General features: G+C 35.3%; 3 protein-coding genes across 3 annotated transcripts; 1 reads left to right on the top strand and 2 right to left on the bottom strand.

The window, feature by feature from the left end:
- On the bottom strand, nucleotides 1-1,451 carry LOC148200106 (uncharacterized). The gene is made up of 2 exons (XM_088111386.1): nucleotides 317-1,451; nucleotides 1-41 (listed from the first exon to the last, which is right to left on the bottom strand). Exons 1-2 carry the CDS (start codon nucleotides 1,419-1,421, stop codon nucleotides 1-3), a joined length of 1,146 nt encoding a protein of 381 aa, XP_087967512.1. The 5' UTR covers nucleotides 1,422-1,451.
- A 3,415-nt stretch (nucleotides 1,452-4,866) lies between these two features.
- On the bottom strand, nucleotides 4,867-6,316 carry LOC148200105 (uncharacterized). Its single transcript, XM_088111617.1, has 2 exons — nucleotides 5,182-6,316; nucleotides 4,867-4,907 (listed from the first exon to the last, which is right to left on the bottom strand). Exons 1-2 carry the CDS (start codon nucleotides 6,284-6,286, stop codon nucleotides 4,867-4,869), a joined length of 1,146 nt encoding a protein of 381 aa, XP_087967743.1. The 5' UTR covers nucleotides 6,287-6,316.
- Nucleotides 6,317-7,621: 1,305 nt separating this feature from the next.
- On the top strand, nucleotides 7,622-11,551 carry LOC124835467 (biotin carboxyl carrier protein of acetyl-CoA carboxylase, chloroplastic-like). The gene is made up of 7 exons (XM_047310390.2): nucleotides 7,622-8,054; nucleotides 9,081-9,113; nucleotides 9,257-9,426; nucleotides 9,539-9,848; nucleotides 9,994-10,065; nucleotides 11,020-11,085; nucleotides 11,183-11,551. Exons 1-7 carry the CDS (start codon nucleotides 7,896-7,898, stop codon nucleotides 11,204-11,206), a joined length of 834 nt encoding a protein of 277 aa, XP_047166346.2. The 5' UTR covers nucleotides 7,622-7,895; the 3' UTR covers nucleotides 11,207-11,551.
- Nucleotides 11,552-25,257: the final 13,706 nt, after the last annotated feature.

Genomic DNA, 25,257 nt, shown 5'->3' with positions numbered 1-25,257 from the left:
TTAGCACATCCAATCATCTTCAATGTATGGTTCTCCTGTATCTGACAGGTCTTAGAGGAAAATATTAGACTGCAGTCCAGATCTTTAGTAAGGCTTTGAACAGATATTAGATTAAAACAGAATTCAGGGATGTAAAGGACATTAAAAATGACTAATTCTTTTGTAAAACAGACAGTTCCAGCATACTCAGCAGTTAAAATTGTATTGTTTGGTAGCTTTACAGAAACAGGTTTGATTTTATATAAAGTCACAAAATTTGCCCTATCATGTGTCACATGATCTGTGGCACCAGTGTCTATTATCCAAGAAAAATTACCTTGTTTGTGTTCGGTGTCCCCCCTTTGAACTTGATTGACTTTGTGAGGCGGGTCATCAATCTTGTCCATCATTCTAATGAGTTTTTGCATCTGCTCTGCTGTGAAAGGGCTGAAAATATTTCCATTGTTGGTCTGTTGTGTGCTTTGGGCCCCTTCTGTCTCAGTATTGGCTTGGCAGGCATTGGCAGTGCCCCAATCATTTTTCTTGTCTTGATTGTTGTCACCTTTCTTAAACCAAGGAGGGTATCCGTGTTTGGAATAACACTCATCCACAGTGTGGTTCATTTTGTTGCAAAAGGAGCATTGCTTTCCATAGTTAGGATTTCTACCCCTTCCCCTTCCTTGGGTACGAAGGCCAGAGCCTCTTCCTTGGCCCTTCCATTGATTGCTTTTATCACTAGCATTAGCTAGAACCTTGATCTCGGGAGAGCTATGTTTCTCTTGTCTCTCTTGTTGCATAATGAGTGAAAAAACACGATTAACATTAGGTAAGGGATCCATCAAAAGAATCTGTGTCCTGACAGTATTGTATGAGTCATTCAGCCCTTTTAAGAAGCATATCACAAGTTCCATTTCCCTGTACTTTAGGGAAACCTTAGAGAGATCACAACTGCATGGAACCTTACATGTACAAGTGGGTATGGGTCTTAGAGATTCCAACTCCTCCCATAGAATTTTCAAATCAGTGAAATACTGGCTTACTCCTCTCTCTCCCTGTTTGATAGAGTGTATGTCCTGCAGCAGGTCTGAAATCTTGAAGTAATCCCCTTTAGAGAACCGTTCTTTCAGTTCATCCCATAGTTCCTTGGCTTCTTCAATGTATATGACGCTTTCAGCAATCTGTGGGGAGAGAGTCTTGGTTATCCAAGAAAGTATCATTACATTACACCTTTCCCATGCATCAAACAGTGTGTCTGTTTTCAGGGGCTTGTTTATAGACCCATCAATGAATTTGATTTTGTTCTTGGAGAGTAAGGCTCTCCTCATACTTCTGCTCCATGAGGAATAGTTGCTCTCATTCAGAGTTTGTGTAATGAGGGTGAGGCCCGGGTTCTCACCTGGATGCAGATAGTAAGGGCTATGAAATTGATCTGTTTGTTCCATAAGGAATGGGTTCAAGAAACTGCCCAAGAAGATACCAAGAAGTGAATCAGAGGCAACGGAAACAGAGCAGGCACTAGACCTGCTCTGATACCATTTTAGGAATGGCCCAACATTGTATGTCCGTATGAACGGCCCAGCCCATAGTGGCTTATACGCAGAAAAGTAAGGCTATTGTCCTAGCCACGTTGGCAGTGTAAGAAACGCGTGAGATGAGAGAGATCAGAGCGAAAGAGAGAACTCCCTTGGCGATGGAGCTCCGGCCACTCTAGGGCAGATCTGCGGCGGAGGAGACAGTTGTTGACGACGCCGGAGAAGAGAAAAATGAAGAGCTCGACATGAGAGGTAAGAAAAACCTTCTCTTTTCTTGTTTTATTATTCTGTGTAATATACTGTTTCTGTAAGTCTGTGTTCTGTTTCTTACTATGAACAAGAAAGGAGAGCTCTATTTATAGAGCTCTGTAACAAACCATTAAAGCCTAAAACTAACAAAACAGAAAACATTAAATACAGAGGTTTACTGTCTTCTTTGACAGTAAGGAATCAATCTTGATTCCTAATAGCCTCCCCTCAAGCTGGACTATGGATGGTCGTCAGTCCAAGCTTGGGAACAGTTGACCTAAATCTGACACGATGAGGGAACTTCGTGAAGATGTCAGCCAGCTGCTGATCGGAGCGTACGGGTAGAAGATTAAGGAGGTGTTCCTGGACTTTCTCACGGACGACATGGCAGTCGAGTTCGATGTGCTTAGTTCGTTCATGGAAGCTCTGGTTGTGAGCTATATGCCTTGCAGACTTGTTGTCGCAATACAAGGCAGGCGTACCTGACTCTTCTACTTGAAGGTCTTGAAGTAGATAACTGAGCCACTGTATCTCGCATACAGTGGCTGCAAGAGCCCTGTATTCGGCTTCAGTAGAGGATCTGGAAACAGTCTTCTGCTTTTTAGATTTCCAAGAGATGAGTGAGGATCCAAGGAAGATGCAGTACCCTGTTGTGGACCTTCTAGTGTTGGGACATGTTGCCCAGTCAGAGTCACTAAAAGCTTTTAGTTGCATAGGAGAGTCAGCTGGGAAGAACAATCCCTCAGAGGGCGTGGACTTAATGTACCTGAGAATATGTTGAATGGCCCGGAAGTGATAGTCAGTAGGTGAGTGAACAAATTGGCTAAGTAAATTTACTGTAAAACATAGGTCAGGTCTTGTATTTGTGAGGTAAAGAAGCTTCCCTATTAATCTCCTGTAAGGACCTGGGTCATCCAGGTAGCTGTCCAACTTGTATAGAGTGCTTGTGTCACTTAGGAATGGTGTGGACGAAGGCTTGCACCCCAACATTCCCGTGTCTTCTAGTATGTCCAAGGCATACTTTCTTTGGCATAGGTGAATACCCTTTCTAGATCTGGCCACTTCCAACCCTAGAAAGTATTTGAGTTCCCCTAGGTTCTTTATTCGAAACCTGTTGTGGAGTAATTCCTTTATGTAGTTGATTTCCATCATGGAGTCCCCTGTCAACACAATGTCATCCACATATACAAGTAAAGCAGTAAAGCTTGTAGGTGTCCTCTTAATAAACAAAGAGTGATCAGATTTAGATTGAACGAAATTAGCATTTATTAGAAAAGAAGAGAGTTTTTCAAACCACTGTCTGCTGGCTTGTTTTAAGCCATATAAAGACTTTGTTAATCTGCAAACCTGTCCTTTGTCACAAGCATCCAGACCTGGAGGTAGTTCCATGTAGACTTCTTCATTGAGGTCTCCATGCAAGAAAGCATTGTCAACGTCCAGTTGGTGTAGAAACCATCTGTTAGAAGCAACTAGGGCAATGAGTAGTCTAACTGTGGTAAGCTTAGCCACAGGAGAGAAGGTGTCTAGGTAGTCTATTCCTTCCTGCTGTGTATAGCCCTTTGCAACTAAGCGGGCTTTGTACCTTTCAATGCTGCCATCGGCCCTGTATTTGGTTTTATACACCCATTTACAACCTATTGTGGTCTTCCCTGCAGGCAGTGGTGTCAAAATCCATGTGTTATTGTCCTGTAGAGCTTGGATTTCTCTCTGCATGGCCTTCACCCACTCAGTCATCCCTTTTGCTTCACTGTAAGATTTGGGTTCCTTGTTCCCGGTGACAACCATGGTGTATCTTAAGTGCTTTTCTGTAAGATTATCACAGCATAACAAGTCAGAAATGGGATAGGGGGTTTTTAGACTATTTTTAATAGTTGAGGATTGATTCACCTGGTGGATGTAATCCTTCAAGTATGTGGGAGTCCTTCTGGGTCTGTCAGACCTTCTATGTCTCTGACTGTTGGGGCTACTGCTGGTGCCAGTACTGTTTTCTTCATTATCTGAGGGTTGCTCCTCTGACTGCTCTACTGCAGTTTGGTAAGTATTGTTGAGCTCATTATGGTTGTTGTCACTGGTAGGATACTGATCTTGTAGGAGGTCGGTTAGGGCATCGGTTTTGTCCTTCCCAACATCACAATGGGCTCTGCTGTCCTGTGGTTCTTTGTAAGGGAAAACATCCTCATGGAATATGACATTTCTGCTGATAAACAGTTCTTTACTATGAACATCAAGCACAATGTATCCTTTCACACCATATTTGTATCCTAGGAAAATTCCTTTCCTAGCTCTAGGGTCAAGTTTGCTTCTGTTATTCTCTAAAGTTGAGGCAAAACATAAACAACCAAAGATTTTGAGATCTAGAAAGGTGGGAGGTAGCTTGTAGAGAATTTCATGAGGGCTTTTGTGGTTAAGAATGGCAGTAGGCAATCTGTTTATCAAATAAACAGCATGGCCAACAGCATATGACCAGTAAGCATTAGGAATATTGGCTTGAAATAAGAGCCCACGAGTCACATTCAAAATATGTTGGTGCTTCCTCTCAACCACAGAGTTCTGTTCCGGAGTTTCAACACAACTCCTCTGGTGGTTAATGCCATGCACATTATAAAAATCCACACAATTAAATTCAGGGCCATTGTCAGACCTTATAGTTTTAACTAGTTTATTAAACTGGTTTTTGATTTTAATCACAAAATTCTGCAATAGTTCTCTAGTTTGCCCCTTATTATTCATGAGAAAAATCCAAGTATGCCTACTGTAATCATCTACTATGGTTAGAAAGTACTTATGACCATGGACAGAAATGACATTAAGAGGACCCCATATATCACAATGCATAATTTCAAAGCAATCAGTAGTGGCAGAAACACTTTTAGAAAAGGGTAACTTTCGCTGCTTAGCATAGTGACAAGTGTCACAAACAGTATTGATGTCAGCCTTAACATAGGGAAAACTATCACATATATGTTTCATAACCTTGGCTCCTGGGTGGCCCAGTCTACAGTGCCACAGGTTTACATTTAGGTGCTTAAAAGAAAAAACAGCTTTAGCATTATATCTTTGGTCAGAATTAGGGAGAGCTTGTAGATAATAGAGGCCCTTCCAAGAGTTAGCACATCCAATCATCTTCAATGTATGGTTCTCCTGTATCTGACAAGTCTTAGAGGAAAATATTAGACTGCAGTCCAGATCTTTAGTAAGGCTTTGAACAGATATTAGATTAAAACAGAATTCAGGGATGTAAAGGACATTAAAATGACTAATTCTTTTGTAAAACAGACAGTTCCAGCATACTCAGCAGTTAAAATTGTATTGTTTGGTAGCTTTACAGAAACAGGTTTGATTTTATATAAAGTCACAAAATTTGCCCTATCATGTGTCACATGATCTGTGGCACCAGTGTCTATTATCCAAGAAAAATTACCTTGTTTGTGTTCGGTGTCCCCCCTTTGAACTTGATTGACTTTGTGAGGCGGGTCATCAATCTTGTCCATCATTCTAATGAGTTTTTGCATCTGCTCTGCTGTGAAAGGGCTGAAAATATTTCCATTGTTGGTCTGTTGTGTGCTTTGGGCCCCTTCTGTCTCAGTATTGGCTTGGCAGGCATTGGCAGTGCCCCAATCATTTTTCTTGTCTTGATTGTTGTCACCTTTCTTAAACCAAGGAGGGTATCCGTGTTTGGAATAACACTCATCCACAGTGTGGTTCATTTTGTTGCAAAAGGAGCATTGCTTTCCATAGTTAGGATTTCTACCCCTTCCCCTTCCTTGGGTACGAAGGCCAGAGCCTCTTCCTTGGCCCTTCCATTGATTGCTTTTATCACTAGCATTAGCTAGAACCTTGATCTCGGGAGAGCTATGTTTCTCTTGTCTCTCTTGTTGCATAATGAGTGAAAAAACACGATTAACATTAGGTAAGGGATCCATCAAAAGAATCTGTGTCCTGACAGTATTGTATGAGTCATTCAGCCCTTTTAAGAAGCATATCACAAGTTCCATTTCCCTGTACTTTAGGGAAACCTTAGAGAGATCACAACTGCATGGAACCTTACATGTACAAGTGGGTATGGGTCTTAGAGATTCCAACTCCTCCCATAGAATTTTCAAATCAGTGAAATACTGGCTTACTCCTCTCTCTCCCTGTTTGATAGAGTGTATGTCCTGCAGCAGGTCTGAAATCTTGAAGTAATCCCCTTTAGAGAACCGTTCTTTCAGTTCATCCCATAGTTCCTTGGCTTCTTCAATGTATATGACGCTTTCAGCAATCTGTGGGGAGAGAGTCTTGGTTATCCAAGAAAGTATCATTACATTACACCTTTCCCATGCATCAAACAGTGTGTCTGTTTTCAGGGGCTTGTTTATAGACCCATCAATGAATTTGATTTTGTTCTTGGAGAGTAAGGCTCTCCTCATACTTCTGCTCCATGAGGAATAGTTGCTCTCATTCAGAGTTTGTGTAATGAGGGTGAGGCCCGGGTTCTCACCTGGATGCAGATAGTAAGGGCTATGAAATTGATCTGTTTGTTCCATAAGGAATGGGTTCAAGAAACTGCCCAAGAAGATACCAAGAAGTGAATCAGAGGCAACGGAAACAGAGCAGGCACTAGACCTGCTCTGATACCATTTTAGGAATGGCCCAACATTGTATGTCCGTATGAACGGCCCAGCCCATAGTGGCTTATACGCAGAAAAGTAAGGCTATTGTCCTAGCCACGTTGGCAGTGTAAGAAACGCGTGAGATGAGAGAGATCAGAGCGAAAGAGAGAACTCCCTTGGCGATGGAGCTCCGGCCACTCTAGGGCAGATCTGCGGCGGAGGAGACAGTTGTTGACGACGCCGGAGAAGAGAAAAATGAAGAGCTCGACATGAGAGGTAAGAAAAACCTTCTCTTTTCTTGTTTTATTATTCTGTGTAATATACTGTTTCTGTAAGTCTGTGTTCTGTTTCTTACTATGAACAAGAAAGGAGAGCTCTATTTATAGAGCTCTGTAACAAACCATTAAAGCCTAAAACTAACAAAACAGAAAACATTAAATACAGAGGTTTACTGTCTTCTTTGACAGTAAGGAATCAATCTTGATTCCTAATAAAGACATATCATATTTATAGTTTTTTTTTTGTGTTTTTAATTAAATTTTTCAAAAAAATTTGTTGTCCACAGGTTAATAGCGTGGCCCAGCACAGACATAACACGTGGACAAAAAATTTAAATTACATATATCCATACTCTCACTTAATCAATATAGTCACTTAACAATCATTTAAAAACTTATTTTTGTAAAATTTATTGTTGAACTTATCGTAACACTTACTATCAAGCTGCTATTGAAGTATCATAAATATTTAATATTAAATCCAAATATATATGTGAGAAATTATATTAAAGATTTTACGTTAACTAGAAATAAAATAAATTTATCCTATAATGTGAATACAAATCTGAATCTATAAGTTAATGTATAAAATTAAATGAAATTTAAAATCAACTTATTAACGTATCAAATAAAATAATAATTTTATAATTCTTAGTTTCAATAAAACAATTAAATTCAATCACAATGTTACATTAACAACATTTGATATTAATTATAAATTCTTATATTTCTTAATAAGTAAAAGTAAATAATTAGACAATATATAACCATCTTCTAACGTAATCAAAGGATGGAATAAAATAAAATAAAACTCAATTTAAAATTATAAAAAAATTTGATTACTTAATATACATAAAATTCTATTTATAAAAATCAATAATAAATATTCAAAATTTAGAATGTTCTTGAATTTTAGTTAACCCTAATAATAATCAAGTTGGTTTTTCAAGTTAGTTAAAAATGTGACAAAGTGATGGTTATAGAACTTGCATCGTAATCATCGAAACTGAACTTGTAAAATGTGATCCAAACGAAAGTGTTTGAATTCTCCTATGCATTCTCCATCAACCCTCATTGCACCATTTTACCCTTTTCGTGTCTTCTCATATTTCTCCTCACACCCACACCGTCTTTGGTCTCAACGCCTCTAACCTTATATTCTCATATCCACCCACATAATCATTCTCACCTTCTTCGCAGATCACGCACTCCTTTGGGAATACAAAAAGGAAAGTCTGGTTTTTGGTTCGTGGGGTGGTTTCGAAATGGCCTCATTCTCGGTCCCATGCCCCAAGTGCCCTTCTATTTCATCTCCCTCTCCTGGGTTCAAATCCCAACTTGTTCCATTTCAAAGTGGGTTCGGCTTCAAGCCTTTTCTATCATTCAGATCTTTGCCTGCTGAATCTGCATCATCTAGGATTCAGGTATGAATGTTCATCTCTATCTATCTATATATCTATGTCTATAGCTATCTATAAGAGACAGAGAGGAAGAGAATTATTTTGTCTGTGAATTTGTGTTTGTTGTGATTGAGGTTTTGAGCATCTATTGTTTTTAAGGATGACACATTATATAATAATCCGAAAAACAAATCCTCTTTGTTACTTTAATAGTGTAAATATTTTGCTTGATTCTTTTATCTTAGTTGTAAGAGGAGAAATGATACTTATATCAATGATTTCTGGATGACACATTATGTAATCCACAAAAAAAACATATAATTTCTTCTCTGAATATGTTAATGTTTTGTTCAATTGATTTTGGTTGTAAATCAAGAAAGGATACCTTTACCAACTAATCAAGGATGGCACATTGTGTAATCCACACAAAAAATATTTTTTCTCTGATTATTTTAGTACTGTTAGTGTTTTTTTCTATTGATTTATTTTAGCGATAACGATGATAAGATACCTTTGTCAATGATTATCCTTACTGTTTCTGAATGTTCGTGGAAGAATGAGCATATTGAATTTAGTGCTGTGTCAAAGTTAAGACAATACTATACAATTACACAACAACATAACAAGGCTTTGTTAGACACAACGGCAAATAGCATTCAAATATTGGGCTTGTTGGCCGATTTGCCATAATATGATTAAAATTATAGAAATTATAAATTGTCAATTGAAACACTTCCCGTTTGTAGATAGGGTATGATTCACTGAATAAATAACAAAATGGTCAAAAGCTTCACAGACATAGTATTTGAAAAAGGGAATGATTTTATTATTTTCATTCAATGACAATTACATTCTCTTTACCTGTGCTTGTAGCAATCTAATCTTCTAAAAAAGAGAAATAAGAAAACAATGTACTAAAAAATAATCTAGAAGATTATACACTTATTTTCTCTAATTAAGAAGATTCTATAGATATTTCTTCTAATTACAACAATAGTTTCCTCTCATTGATTAATTAATTATTCTATTGTTATTCGTTGTTTCTTGCAGTGTGCTAACAGGAAGCAATTTTCTGTTCTGAAGGTCAGTTTACACTGAGTCCTTTGTTTTCTTTTTTTCAGTTCACACGAGTTTTATTATGAATTAAATGTTATCCTCCTGTTCAAACGTGTTCTTGATTGATTCAGAAAATTTTACCATAAGCCACCCTGCTTTGTATATTGTAGGCTGCTAAAGTTGAAAATTCTAATTCTAATTCTGCCCCTGTAACTGTCAAAGAACCTAATGTTGCGTCATCAAAAGAAAAAGATGTGCCTAATGGAAAACACTCTGGGGGCACTGTTGCAGATGAAGCTTCAATTACTGCATTCATCTCTCAAGTTTCAGACCTTATAAAGTAAGATTTCACTTTTTTTAATGCAATCGCTTGTTTTTTTGTATTTATCATGTCTCTTGTTAGGGTGTTCTTTGTTTCCAAAGATTCAATTTAATACCATTTCCATGGCTAGACTTGTTGATTCAAGAGATATTGTGGAACTTCAACTTAAGCAATCAGATTGTGAGCTCATGATTAGAAAGAAAGAAGCACTGCAGCCTCCACCGGCCCCAGCATCACCACCTCCGATGCACTATGCTGCATTCCCACCACCGCCGCCAGCAGCACCTGCAGCTGCTCCTACTAGCTCCCCACCTCCAAAAGCAGTGCCTGCCTTACCTGCCCCTGGAAAAGCAAGCTCATCTTCTCACCCACCGCTGAAAAGTCCAATGGCAGGAACTTTCTACAGGAGTCCAGCACCTGGTGAACCGCCATTTGTCAAGGTTTGTTGACACACACAATTTAAGTACCATTCTCTTTATTTTCTGTTGAGGTGTCATTTTGCAAATGATGATTTATGAAGCTAATTGTTGCCATGTTTACTTAGTTAATCAATGAAGAGACCAATTATTTTTGCTGTTGCTTCAGGTGGGCGATAAAGTGAAGAAAGGTCAGGTTATTTGCATTATTGAGGCTATGAAACTGATGAATGAAATTGAGGTGTGTATATTTCCTTTCCAATTTGGTATAGTATATTATTACATTTTTTATTCTTCTCTTTTAACTATGTTGTTTACTTCATGTTTTCCCATATAACTTGGTATATTTGTTCCACTCTAAAGATTATCCTTCCATATATAGTACTATATACAGAAATCTGTGTTACAAAAATCTGGCAGTTAACAAATCTATAAGCACAGGCCTGATAGTGCTGCTCAAACTAGCTACTGTATTGCCACCTGTTTCAGCTGCATTAATTTCAGCTGCATTAACAGTTAACACACTAATCATATGAGAAATCCTAATTCAATACCATTATTATATTATATAAAAGTCTTGGTTGAATACAGTAGGACATTTTTATGGATTAAGATACTCTCCTCTTTACTTTAACCGGGAGAGGTCCTATTTAATAAATTCTAACAACTCATTACGCTTATTACTTAATCTATCGTTGAAATACAAGTCAAATAGAACTATGAGAGAAGAATGGGCATGCATTTTTGTTTAGTTGGTTAGTTGGTTTTTAATTTAACTGTATTATGATTTATTAAACAAGACTCTCTTGCTGCAGTAATCAGGAGAGAATTTAAATCCCTTTTTATCAAAAGAGAGTCTTTTAAAACGTTTAAAATTCTAAAGTAATACACTCCCTAAATACATGGATTGCAATAGGAGTGGTATGAAGGGATTATGGTACAAGTAAACTATGTGGTGGTGGTGAACATTGCAAAGTATGGTGAGTAATTGGTTTTAGGAGATAAATGAAAAGGAGAGTCATTCCGAGTGTTTTATTATGAAAATCTTCTTAACATGGAAGAAACATGACCCTCTAAGAGCCTATTGGATTCACAATTTTCCACTGTAATGTAACGATTCTCCTTGAGAAACAGTTTCTAGTAGCCTGAAACCAGATCCTCTAATATATTGGTTATCTTCATTACTTGTTGACAGGCTGATCAGTCAGGAACAATAGCTGAGATATTGATTGAGGATAGCAAGCCAGTCAGTTTAGAAACGGTATTCTCTCTCTACCTTTTGTGTATGTGTACACGTGCATGTTTGTCTAGAATGTACATGCTTCATTCCTTTAACTCATACTTTGTGTTTCATGCAGCCTCTTTTTGTAATAGTTCCATGAGTACCAGAAGGGAACATTCTTCGAAGATGAAGTGAAATCTCCCTCGTTGGATAGCATGGTATTGAATGACTTCGATTTTCGGTTCAGAAATTTTATGAGTGATAATTTCTCATTTGAGAAATCCTTGCCTGCTTAAGCCCCCACCTCTTCTCTTAATCTGTTGAGATATTTTGGACATAAAGCTCCAGCATATCAGAATGAACATTATTGGACATTTAGTTCTTTGCAGTTTTGACATTTGTCGTATTATTATTAATGTTTTCTTTCTTCTGTTTTTTATGGGACCCTCTTTCATGCTGTATAAACCTGCTGGATGGATTTTTGTGTTAAAAGTAATTTGCTATAGATCTTTCTATGGTCACACAGATACTTTATATTCAAAACAAGGTTCATTCTTCTTACACCCTTTTTTATTTAGAAACGGCTGAGTTCACACAGGGTTCGTCCTTCCCACCAAAATCAGAACTTTAAATCTACAAAAAAAAAAAACTAATTTTCTTTTTGCAGTCAAAACCCACAAACAGAACACCGATCACAATCACCTTTTCTCCATTAGAATCCACCAAAAGATGTCAACTTTAGAATTATCGACAGGTTTTACTTTTACCAAATCCTTTTGTTTGGACGAGATTAATCAGAGAGTATTATCAATGTTGATATGTTTAATCCTATCTTGCAAGAACGTGGATATTTTAAATGACATTTCAAAAGAAGTATTGATGAGTATCTTTTGGTTCTCTAAAAGCACGTGCAGCTTTTAAGAGTGAGTTATGAAGCTCATTGTAAACAAATAAAAAATTTGTTTTAGTTATGTTCTTAGAAAGACATGATTTTTTAATTTCGAAATCAATTTTCTCGTGCCTCCGATTTTGAAAATCACAGTTTGTTATTCTTTTTTCTGTACATCCTCGTAAATCAAGAAAGTTTCAACTATCATTATAATGGTGGCTTCTACTTACTCGAGTGTGAGGGTTATTGTACTATAATCTTACTCTAGAGTTAAAGAAAGCCATTATATTTAAAATAAAAGAAAAAAATTTGAGGAAATCTAAATTAGAAAAACTTCTATCCTATTTTAAAGTGGAAACATAAACATCTAAATCACCTTGGCAACAGGAAATAGATATTGAGAAGTTTTTAGGTACGAAGTTATTGAGAAAAGTAATCTAGGACTAATAATGTCTCCAAATCTTCCTTGATTATCAATCTAGGACTAAAAAGAAACTTAAATTTATTGTCATTATAAAAATAAGATACACATTTATCACTCACATTCTCGAATCTCAAAAATTCCTTTGAATTTAATATCATTATTTTAAAAGAAAAAACATCATTTACTTATAGCAAAGCATAGAGAACTCCCTCAACACACTTAAGAACAAACAATTCTGAGACAAATACACAATGAAGTAGTTTTAACACAATCAAATATTTATAGACATCAAGGAGTGTAAAAAACCGAAGCACCTAAGATATATTAATAGTTAGATTGAATCCATCTATGATTACAACCAAATCTCGTTTCATATCTATAACATCATCAACGTTTATTGAGCAATTCTTATAAGACACTCCTAAAATATTCTTGACTCTTCACAACCTTCTATGTAACATGTTGTCATTCCCTGACTGCAATGAAGTTTCTAAATATAGATGAAGAATATTTTAGCTCTAGTTTGTTTAGGAAGTTCACTATGAAGAAATATACACATCAATTATATATCTTATCAACAACCAAAACATATGAGAGATTACTACATATCCTGATGTGTTTTCTCGAGGTAAAAGAATATTGCTAGGAAGATCTAAGAAGAAAATAAGATTGGAATAATGGAAGATAAGAAAGGATGAAATACAACTAACAAAAGCAGGGTTATGCAAAAGATGTCGCATTTGTAGGAAAATTGGAGATAACAGAAGTTCTTGCCTCAAAGTTACTTAATAAACTCCTCAATATGAAGGTGTTGTGCATTCCCAGAAACCACACCAAAATTCTTAATTATCCCTATCGATTGTGCCATCAACAAAAGCAACACAGGTTACTTCATTATTCCAGCAACCACACCAACCTACTCACTCTTCCAACCAGTTTTGTCACCAACAATATCAACATAATTTAATGAAGTATCACATGAGGGTTAAGCTTAATGCTAGGAGGGCACAAATTTCCAAACCATGACATGTTTTGAAGTTGCATGTTTTATTATGTGCTTTTGTAAAAGTTAGGTGAACCTTATACCAACTTTTTTCATGTACTTTTATAAAAGTTCTATGAACCTTTTTGTCATGTACTTATCAAGTGTTGATTCATATTATTACTTCTCAATTTATCAATATTTATTTTTTGATTATAGCATTTTTATTATTTTTGGCAGTTGTGCCACCAACATCACAAACTCTTTCAAACTTTTGTAATTTTTCAATTAATAGAAAATTATTACATTAAACAACACACCAACATTACACAATGCCAAGGCCACTAAGATCACAAGTTGTTTCAAACTTCTAAAATTGTTCAATTGATTGAAAAACATTACACTAAACAACACACCAACATTACACAATGGAAATTTTACATGCTAAATGTAACACCCGAATATTTTAAAGGGTATTACTGATAGTAGAGACTAAATTAATTTGATATCTCATATAAACAATCAAACTTTATTTCAATTACTCCAAAGTACAATACCAAACTTACAAACTTTAAACAATATAGTCTTCACCATTGAAATTTCAACTTATAAATTTTACACAACATAATCTTCCCAATACAAATTTATTCTTTTTACAAAAATCCCTGAAAGTTTTTCCCCGCATCTCTCTCATCTCTAAGCTTTTTCAACCGCATCTGCAACATTATCTAATCACATATAACATGAGTTATATGATCATAGTACAAACAAATAAGGGTAAGCCAACCATATCATAAAATCATTAAACTTGTAACAAAAATATTAAAATCAGGTATTTCTGCAATTGATAAAATATCATTATTCCGATGTCATTAATTCATCATTATCAAAATCATCTTTCTCATTTCCATAAATCTTACAAGTGTACCATGCTTACTCATGAAGCCTTATGGTCAGACCGCTCTCTGCCTGCTTCCTTAAGCCTCACTTACATACTATGTCCTACTTTCTGAAGCCTTATGGTCAGACCCCTCTCTGCCTGCTTCCATAAATCTCAGGTGTTACTTTGCTCATACCAAACTCTCATGGTATAACTCGAACATACTACTCCCGGTAGTAAACATCATTTCATAAGTAATGATTTCTCATATCCACTCCAACATTTCATAAAAACCAACAATTCATACCCTCTTATCCACCTAACTCAATCATGTTCATTCTTTAATCATGAATTCATAATAACCCGTTTTGGTATCGATAAATTAAACACATTGACAGATATCATGCTTCATATTATAAACTCATTTTGCCCATAACGAGTATAACTCAACATATTTTCACCAAACAAAGATCATGGATCAACCAAAATACATCAACATATCTTAGGAACTACATATTAAAGTCTGGGCTCAATGTAATGATAAATAAAATATATATGAAATTTTTACCATGATAATATTATGCATCTACAATCAACTTGTTTTATTTTATTTTCATCCTAGTAGAGATTTTTCTTTACCCCAATTGGTCACCGGAGAGGACCCAGATGTCTGAACGCATCAAACTCACCTTCGACGCCAGCACATATGACTAGTCACAACTGACTGGACCAGGCCAGGGCTGCTCTATGATCAGGGATGTGCCAACTCAGGTTTTTAAGGTTCCTCTATCCTACCAACAAAGGGAGGCCTTCAATAATTAACAATTTATTTATTTAATTTATCTACCTTGTTTTCTTATGCTCTAAATCTTAAAATGCCTAATTTTACTTCCTCTCACAACAACCTCAAACACTGTATATATATTTAATACCCATATACAAGCTATTATAGAACCCTTATTCCAAACCTTCCAACAAGATTAATTTCAGCCAACAAACTCATTCAATAAAATCATCACAATAAACATCCATAATAGAATTCATACAAGATAATTATAAACAATTAACAATAATAAAACATTACTATAAATGGTCATAGAAGAATACAATATTTGACAATCATAAAAATAATCTTAATATAAAAATTCATGGGGAAACAAGAAGTTGAATCTGGCAGAGCCGGTTAGACAACTTCTAATCCATCCATCAATACAATATAATTAAATAACAAGAACAATACATGTCTGGGGAAATAAGAAGTTGAATCTGGCAGAGCCGGTTAGACAACTTCTAATCCTTCCAAAAATGCAATAAAATAAATAAGTAAAGAAATAAATAGTTTGGGGAAACAAGAAGTTGAATCTGGCAGAGCCGGTTAGACAACTTCTAATCCTTCCAAAAATGTAATAAAATAAATACGGAAGGAAATAAAAAAAAGTTTGGGGAATCAAGAAATTGAATCTGGCAGAGCCGGTTAGACAATTTCTAATCCTTCCAAAATACAATAAAAATAAATAAGGAAAACAATAAAATGTTTGGGGAAACAAGAAATTGAATCTGGCAGAGCCGGTTAGACAATTTCTAATCCTTCCAAAATAAAAATATAAACCACTAATAACATACAATTGACATAACATAATCAATATCACATTTTACAATTATCACACTTGGATATTAACACACAAAAAAAACATATTCTCATTTAAAATTCGAAACAAAATACTCCATATTTAAGATTTAAAATCAGACAAAAGAAAAATATAGCATATTCAAGACTCAAGATAATACAAAAAGAAATACTCAAAGTTAGCTTCCCTTACCTCTATTCCAGACTTAGTTTCCTCTTCTCAAACCGTTCTCCGGAAACTTCCAGAATTTCCCCTCTTTAACTAGAATTTCCTCTAACTCTCTTCTCTCACAATTTCTCTAGAATTTTGGTGTAAATCTTCAGCCTCCCCCCCTTGGCTATTTATAGCCAAAAATTTTACTATTCATTTTTACTATTCATTTTTACTATTCACTTTTACTATTCATTTTTACTATTCAAAAATTATTTTTTTATTCACCATTCTTATCTCTGAATGATTAATTCTACGTGGAGTGTTCTCTTCCATAATTTATTTTAATATTTTTTTTTTAACTATTCACTATTCACTATTCACTATTTACTATTTACTATTCACTATTCACTATTCACATTTCTAAAAAAATCCTAAATAAGTTATCAAAAATTTGAAGCTCTCCCTCCAAAATTACTATAACTTTATATCCAAAAATTTACATTTTTCTATCCATTAAAATTATTATTACTAATAAAATGTTAAAATTTACTATTATAAATATTTTTTTTTTCATGGATCTTACATTTTAACATACAAATATTTTCAAGGATCTTACACTAAACATTAATCTTAAGTTACACTAAACAACACACCAACATTACACAATGACAATTTTACATCCTAACTAACACCAATTTAAGTTAACTAAGTACAATCAATAATATTATTACAACACATCATGGATTTGTTATCAACATTGAAAACACAATTATGTTCATGATACAAAAGAATATAAACCACCCTTATGAACACCTTAATCCATTTTTGAAGAATCTTAACATATTTCTCCAAGTTACATATCATTTTCGTATGACCATCATTTTCTTCATTCTTCACAAAAGTGCCATCCCTTCCATCGCACTTTACAATGGTACTCCTTTCCTTAATCTCAACTTCAGTGCATCATGTTATGAGAAAAGAAAGGATAGAAATTGTATTTCTTACTGTCCATTCCTACTTCAGCACAACTTGCAGACATTCATACTAAAGCTTTGCATCCAGCACAATTTCAATCTTTGTTGTCCAAGCTGAGCATTAAGGATATATATGCTGCAGCTTGAGGGGGGATATTGGATTTAATTTATTTTCCGTTCATATCTGTGCATTTATCTTCATATATTTATATTCTATTTTTATATTTATATTCCGTTTATATATTGTTTCAAACAATTATATATATGTAAAATTGTACTCTCTTATCATGGAATAAGAAATACAATTCCTATCAAAAAAAAAATATCCTTTCTTTTCTCATAACACATCATCTGTGGTAATTGCAACCAACATCTTCACTTCTAGTCTGTAAAAAACAACAACAACACTAACGATTTAGTAATACAAAAAATAACATAGCTTCCAACAATGACTTCTTTTCAAAAGCAATAACATAAATAACATAGCTTCCATGTATTTTACCTTGTACTTAGGACAACCCCAAAATTGTTTCTCTTTATTCTTAGTAGTTTTTGTAGTTTTCAAAACTGATTTTTTTTCCACAATAGCAAATGGGTGGTACACCCAAACTTCTCGATACCTACACGATAAGAAACTAGGGTTTTGCATCTGCCACTCGTTACATGTGGAAGATAAACATGAATGACCCAATGATATACTTGATCTACTCCAACTAGAATGGTGAAAAAGAATTAAGATAAAGAACATCGAACAAAAAGAAGAGTCAAAATGAAGAACATTGAAAACAAAGAACCAAGATCAATAATGTTGAAGAAGATGAAGAATCAATATCAAGAAATACATACTTGTTGAACTCATTTCAAAATCAAATATCATGTATCCGTTATACATGTCCACCTCACCATTTCCTAATACCAATTTAATGAGCTTGATTGCATCAATTTTTCTAAATTAAAAATCAAATTAAAACAAATAAAAATACAAAGATATATATACAATTTTGTTACGAAATAGGACCAATAATTTAAATTTTTTATAAACTATTATATATATATATATATATATGTGTGTGTGTTGTGTGTTCAATTTTATTAATAAGGGCATTCGTTTAAGAAATGTCACAACGTAGGTTATATATATTTTTGTGTATAGTAACTGTTTCGACTGGATCTGTGGGGACCCTGTAAAAACACACAAACTTACTGTCGAAGACGAACGGGCGGGCGGCGAAGATACATGGACCGGGCGGACACTGCTGAATCCTACGAACCGGAGCGGACGTCCTCCAATCCGGACGATCGCTCTCTACTCCAAGCCGGGCGGACGTCCTCCAATCCGGACGCTCGCTCCACGCTCCAAACCGGGCGGACGTCCTCCAATCCGGACGCTCGCTCCACGCTCCAAACCGGGCGGACGTCCTCCAATCCGGACGCTCGCTCCACGCTCCAAACCGGGCGGACGTCCTCCTCTCCTGGCGGATGGTCCTTCGTTCTCTGCTCCAAGCTGGACGGGCGTCCTTCCGTACTTAGCGCTGCTCCACACTCCCAGTTGGGGAGGGGCCGGGTACCTGCTAAAGGCACTCCGACGCTCAAGTCAGTAATATGACAGAGCGATTGTGATGCGTGTATGCATCGTTATTCAAGTTGGTCAGAATTCATACCCGAGACCTTTATTTATAGTGAGTTGTAATGGGCTTTTACCTTTTGGGGGCCTGGGGACGGCCCAATAATACCTTAATCTTCGTTAAGGACTTTAATGTGTCATTAGCATTTGACCGTGTAATCAGCAACGTGCGTCGGTTGGGAATGATGGTCGGTCAGGGATGTTACCCTAGGTGGGCGTCCAGCTCTCGGGCGGACGTCCAATCCTTGGGCGGACGTCCAGCTCTTGGGCGGTCGTCCACTCCTTGGGCGAACGTCCAGCTCTTGGGCGGTCGTCCATTCTTTGGGCGGACGTCCAGCTCTTGGGCGGTCGTCCACTCCTTGGGCGGACGTCCAGCTCTTGGGCGGACGTACAATCCTTGGGCGGGTGTCCGGCTCGTGAATGCGTACCAGATTATTGGGCGGACTGGCGGATGACGGACGTCCTTGGACGGACGTCCGGTTCCTAAGGACGCTCGGTCCAGACTGTTTGGCGGACGTCCGGATTATTGGGCGGACACGCCAACTTAGGCGGACGTCCACTTCTCAAATGGCTGGCCGCTCGTTCGGCCCAGCCTCCGGGGCGGACATTTTACCTTGCGCGGACGTCAAGCCTCGGGCGGACGTTCTACTTTGGGTAGACGTCCTCTATCGGTACATATGGCGCCGTCTATGTGGGCGTCCTTCCGTACGGCATCCGGCACCTCTGGTACAGTAACATTTGTTATTAAAAATGTTACTGTAATATCTAAAATTTTTCTATAGTTACATTTTTAACAAATGTATGTAAGAAAATGTTTCTAAATATATAAAATGGTATAGTGAATATGCATGCCAAACACAATCACTAAATCATATCCGAATAAAATCTAAAACCCTACAATTGTGAATTGAGATAGAAGAAAAGACAGAGAATCAGAGCTGTAAAGGAAAGCGAAAACTTGTGGGATACTCTTCCTATTTTTCTTTTTTAACTGTGTTGGGCTTTTGTTGGATATATAGCAGAACTTTTTTTTTTCCTAATTTCTTGGACATTTTATTTTGCATCTCCAAGTTTCATTATGCACCTTCAATTGTTTTAGAAATTTCATAATTAACTTGAATAATTTCTTTTATTTTTTTATCTTTCTTAATAATCTTAGCATTTTTTAATAAATTTTAAAATCCGATTAGATGTTTATCAAATTTTAAAATTTAATAAGTATCTAATTAGATTTTGAAATTCAAAAGACGAGATAAATTTCAAAAATTCAATTGAGACTTTATTAAATTTTAAAATTTAATTAAGACTTCATCGAATTTGAAATTTAATTAAATTTTTATTAGATTTCGATATTCGATAAAAACTTAAAAGATTTTAAAATCTATTAAATGCTTTTATCCGAGACATAATAATCATTTTAATAAAAAGTGGATAATGAGAATGAAACTCTTATAAGTGCATGATAAAACGCTAAATTTCTTTTAATCAACATATTGATGAGGCAGTCTAACTCGTCCAACTCATCAACTGATTTCACTAATACATAAATATCAAATTTTTTAGCTTAGTTCGTCTCCAAGATAAAGCGAGTTGACTTGTGTGCTTTGTCCTCTTTCAACCGCTAAAAAAATAAAGAAAAAGGTACACCTAGTTACCTTTGCCACCTCTTGGTATCCCACGTGTGGCAACTTTTTCTCGGGTTTTTTAAAAAATTAGTGTAATTTTTCTTTAAAATTTACTAAAATGATAGTTTTTTTAAAAAAAATAAAAAATATGGGTAAGTCGACTCATCTTATCATGATTTCTTTGTGAAAAAATTATATTAAAATGACACGTGGAATGATTTTAAGTTAAAGTTGTGTTAAAGTGGTATACTTTAGTTTAATTTTTTTAAGTGTTACACTCGGAGTATCTCTGAAAAAGAATACCGTTGACCAACAAAATTTTTAAAGAAATAAAAAATTGTTAATTTTGCCAAGATTAAGATACTAATAACCTATGTAGTCAATTGAAGCAGACATGACTTGTTACAGTTTCATTTACTTGTGCTTTTGGTTTCTGGTTTTTTGAATGGAGAACTAAAAGCTGATAAATTTAGGCTTTATGTTTGTTTTTTCTTGACTTTATACTCTATATTAATTCAAGTACTATGAATTTTTACTATTAATACAAGTATATAATTCTTACAGCTTCTTACGGATAAAACAAATACTGATACTTGGCCTAGTTATTTTTTAAGGGAAAGTGGACTGCAAGAGCTTTCTCTAGTTTTAAGCAATAGTTGAGATTTTTAATGAATCATCTCATCAGCCTTTGTGGCCCACAGTGTTCCTTCATTCTCATGGGAGAAACATATTCCTCAGGGTGGTCCTCACAACATGTTTCATTCCTTAGTTGCACCATCGTCACAGTGGCCTGAATAAACTTATTTTGGATGCTACAATATGAATGAAGAATGAAGAGAGAGTATGCATTTAAATAAACTTATTTTGTTTTTTGGAAAAGAAATTTTCTGAAACAAGTTGAGAACAGAATAAAATAAACTTCAAAAATGAGCTAAGGCAAACACTTTTACGGATTCATGATTCTGATATTTGTTTTTCATCTAATACTGATTTAAATTTTGTTGGGTTGATGAAAATACATCTTGGAAGTCACGCATCACTTAGGAGATGAAATAGAATGAGTGATGAAGGTTATATATTGGAGGTTCATGGGTTTAGACACACCCAAGTTTGAGACACTGAGTTAGTGGTTCACTTTCTTATAGTTGGATATTGGGATATTTAGCTTAAATTCTTGTTCTTGAGATTGAGTGTATTTCAAATTTAAGGGATAGTGTTTAAGAATTTTCACATAGTGCTGATGACGTTTTGGATCTGTGGATTTGGAGTTTTCCATGTTATATGCTTGTGTTGTTTTAATTTCGGGAAAATGTGTGTTTTTCTGAGAGTGATATGAAAGCTTATGGTTTGGTAGGACTTTTCTTATTATACTTTATAATTGTAGCTTAGTTTGATATTTCACATTAGAAAAGAATATTTTTTTTTGTTTTGAGAGAATATTCTTAGTATGCTTCGTGGTTTTAGCTTAGTCTGATCACTAGTACAAAAACAGTGTACAAAGTCGAATATTTTGGGCCTTTCACGTGGAATTCGAGAACGACGTCATATCGGGAGACGTTAAACTAACGTCGAATTTAAAAAATTTGACGTTAAATTTAACGTCGAATTTTATTAATAAATGACGTTAATCAATTTTTTATTTTTTTAAATTAATTGTGATCCTTTTTTACAACTCTACGAGATCTGAAAAAGTAGAAAAATAACAAATTTCAGTTTTTGATATTTTGTAAAGTATGAACTATGAACGTGTAATATAGTATCAACAACAAACAACAATCACAAACAACAAACAACAATGACAAACAACAAACAAGTCCAATCAAACAACAAACAAGCTCACCCAAACAATAACAACAAACAAGTTCAACAAAAAATAACAAGAAACAAGTTCAACAAATAAGTTCTTCAAAACGAAAACGAAAACGAAAATGAAAACTAACCTTGGTTCATCGGAATAAAGTGTTGTCACACGTGAGAGAGAAAACAGAATACACCTATGAAGGACAACAACACGAAAATAATCGGTCAAAACAAACAAAAATCATACCTAAAGTAGTAAATTAACATGCATTTGTATCAAATGGGGTTAAATATGTTTTTGGTCCCTTAACTTTCAGCGAAAATTGGAATTAGTCCCTCTTCAAAACTTTGGACTGATTTAGTCCCCAAACTTTAGAAATGTGTGAATTTAGTCATTTTAACCAAATTTTGTTAACTTTATTTAATATTTCAAACGCATTTATCAGTGAACATTGAAGCAAAAATGTGTCAAACGGGATAAACAACTCAAATGCTATCATGAAACGCACTTAAAACATCAAATAAACCTAACAAAAATTAGTTAAAAGGACTAAATTCACACATTTTTAAAGTTTGGAGACTAAATTAGGCCAAAGTTTTGAAGAGGGACTAATTCCAATTTTCGCTGAAAGTTAAGGGACCAAAACATATTTAACCCTATCAAATGAAAGAAAGATTACATGTGATGGTCGTCAAACTTCGTTCGAGAAAAGTTTGAGCAGAGAAGAGGGTCTCGCGCGCTAAGATAAAGTGAATGAATTTTCAATCTCCCGCTCAAATTTTTATTGAATTCACTAATTTTGACGTCTAACGCTGGGGCATTCGACGTTTTATATCCTTTTACATCGAATTACAATTCTAAACGACGTTTAATAATTGTATTTATTTACAAAAATGCCACCCGTCATTTTTAACGTTGACTATTGAGTGGTTCGACGTTGAACGCGTGACATTATACGTTTTTTTTGCACTAGTGGATATAAAAAAAGTTAATTATTAGTTGTTGAAGAATCATCCTTGGTCACTGGAGTTACAATGACATTTGCAAGTGCTGTCAAATGTGACAAAGAAATTTGATGGAATGATCAATTTTGGCTTATTGCAAACTCAAGTAAAGATATATTGATATAATCTTGATTACACAATGTGTTAAAAGGAAGAACTTTTGACAAGGAGGAAGAGAATTGGGAGGAGCTAGATTTGAGAGCTACCAGGGCAATCTGCCTGTGTTTTGCTAAGAATTTTCTTGCAACAGAAGATGTCGACGATAAAGAAACTTTGGGAGAGACTCGAACACTTATATCAAGCAAATGGCATCTCAAAACACGAAAGCCTCGTAATATCAATGAGATTGTCTCTGAGTTAAAGGTGATTGGAGTCAAGATTGAAGAAGAAGATATTGCACTAAGACTCATTCAGTCTCTTTCGCCTTCATATGAGCTTATCAAGCCTACCATGGGAAGGAAACTCTGAGTTTTGATGAAGTTGCTACTAAGATCTTCTAAAGAAAAGAGGATGAGAAAAGTGATGAAAGCATGTCAACAAACTCAATAACAACTGTTAGAAGTGGAACACATGGAAATAAGAACCACAAAAAGAAAGTGGTATGTTGGAAATGTGGAAACTTTGGGCATGTGAAGAAAAATTGTCCAGGGGAAGAAATATCACGAAAGTTTGATTCAAATTCCAATAATAAGACTATCTCTCTCATTTTGGGAGATGTTGATCTTTTGTGTAAGATCCATTCCTCATGGCATAATCACTTTCCCATGGAAAATGATGGGTCTTTGAGAGCGGTGAATCTAAGTCTGGTTCGTGGAAGTTCGACGAGATAAAGATGTCGTCTATATGTGAGTCACAGTTGAGGTGTTCCGTGGTTTCAGATCTACTCCTATGAATCTCGCATCTATTGTTTTATTTGTAGTGGAAAGGTGATCTTCTTCAATGAGGTGGAGCTTGAAGATTTCCGACAATTACGACGTGCGATCTACTGCTAGCTTTTGTGTGGCTCGCACAGTAGTAGGATGTTGGCAACACGGTTTAGGTGCTCCGATTTATGCTTGTAAAGTGAGGTGGAGGCATAGTCAACAAAGTGCTCACACGAAGTGTAGGAAGTATTAGTATTACTCTGGTGGTGGTTGTGTTGCTAATTGTTTTGAGAATACGAAGATGACGTGGTGGCCTCTGATTGACATGTGATGACCTCTATTTTGAGACAGGTGTGCACTTGGGATGGTTTAATTCCATGTGGATATACATTTTATGATGGAATATATGATTGTTGGGGTAGATAATGAAAATAAAAGGAAAATGTGTTTATTTTCATTAAGACGAAGATTGTTGGGTTGATGAAAATACATCTTCGAAGTCTCACATCACTTAGGAGATGAAATGGAATGGGTGGTGGAGGCTATATATTGGACTTAAGTTCACGGGGTTTAGACACACCCAAGTCTAAGACACTTTGAACTAGTGTTTGGCTTTTTTATATTCTTGTGGTAGGGTATTGTGAGATTTAGTTTAAATTCTTGCTTTGGAGAGTGTAGTTGTATTTAAGGTTTAAAGAAAAATGTTGCTTGTGTTAAGAATTTTTACATAATGTTATTATTTTGTTGTCTTTAGACAATGATTATGATTTTCTTTTAGATTTGGAGTTTTCCACATTATATGCTTGTGTTGATAATGATGTTTTACTTTTACTTTTCCAAACATCTGCTCTCACTTTTGGTAAAAGTAATCTGCATATTTTCATCCAAAAATAGTTAACCAAGTCAAGAAAAATGAATGTTCTGTTGAATACATTTGTGATTGTGATTCATTATCAGTCTTCCGAACCATCAATGAAAATATTGTTGAAAAGTTTTAGAAAGATTTATCACTCTTAACATAAAATCTTAAGACTTAATGTCTACATCTTTGTTTGAGTTGAAAGTTCCATATTGAATGGTAAAATTGAAAATGTTGAGTGACATAAAAAAAGAAAGACTCATAAACACTGAGTCTTAAGGTTTTATGTTGGAAGAAGTGCAACTCATACATGAAAAGTGATCATCAAACTCTCCAATTTATTATTCCAATAAAAAAATTCCAACAAATGTTTAAGGTAGAACCTAAAACAAGTAGTAACTCTATTCAATAACTTACAATAAAGAGCATTGATAAATTATCATCTAATACTAATGGTATTATGTTAGGAAGCTAAAGGTATATGAGAGGAGGAATAAAAGAGGAT

The sequence above is a fragment of the Vigna umbellata genome, chromosome 4, assembly GCF_029865625.1.
Source record: "Vigna umbellata cultivar VRB3 chromosome 4, Vumbellata_1.0, whole genome shotgun sequence".
Lineage (NCBI taxonomy): Eukaryota > Viridiplantae > Streptophyta > Magnoliopsida > Fabales > Fabaceae > Vigna > Vigna umbellata.
The sequence above is the reverse complement of the archived record's forward strand: the minus strand, read 5'-3'. Positions and strand labels throughout refer to the sequence as shown.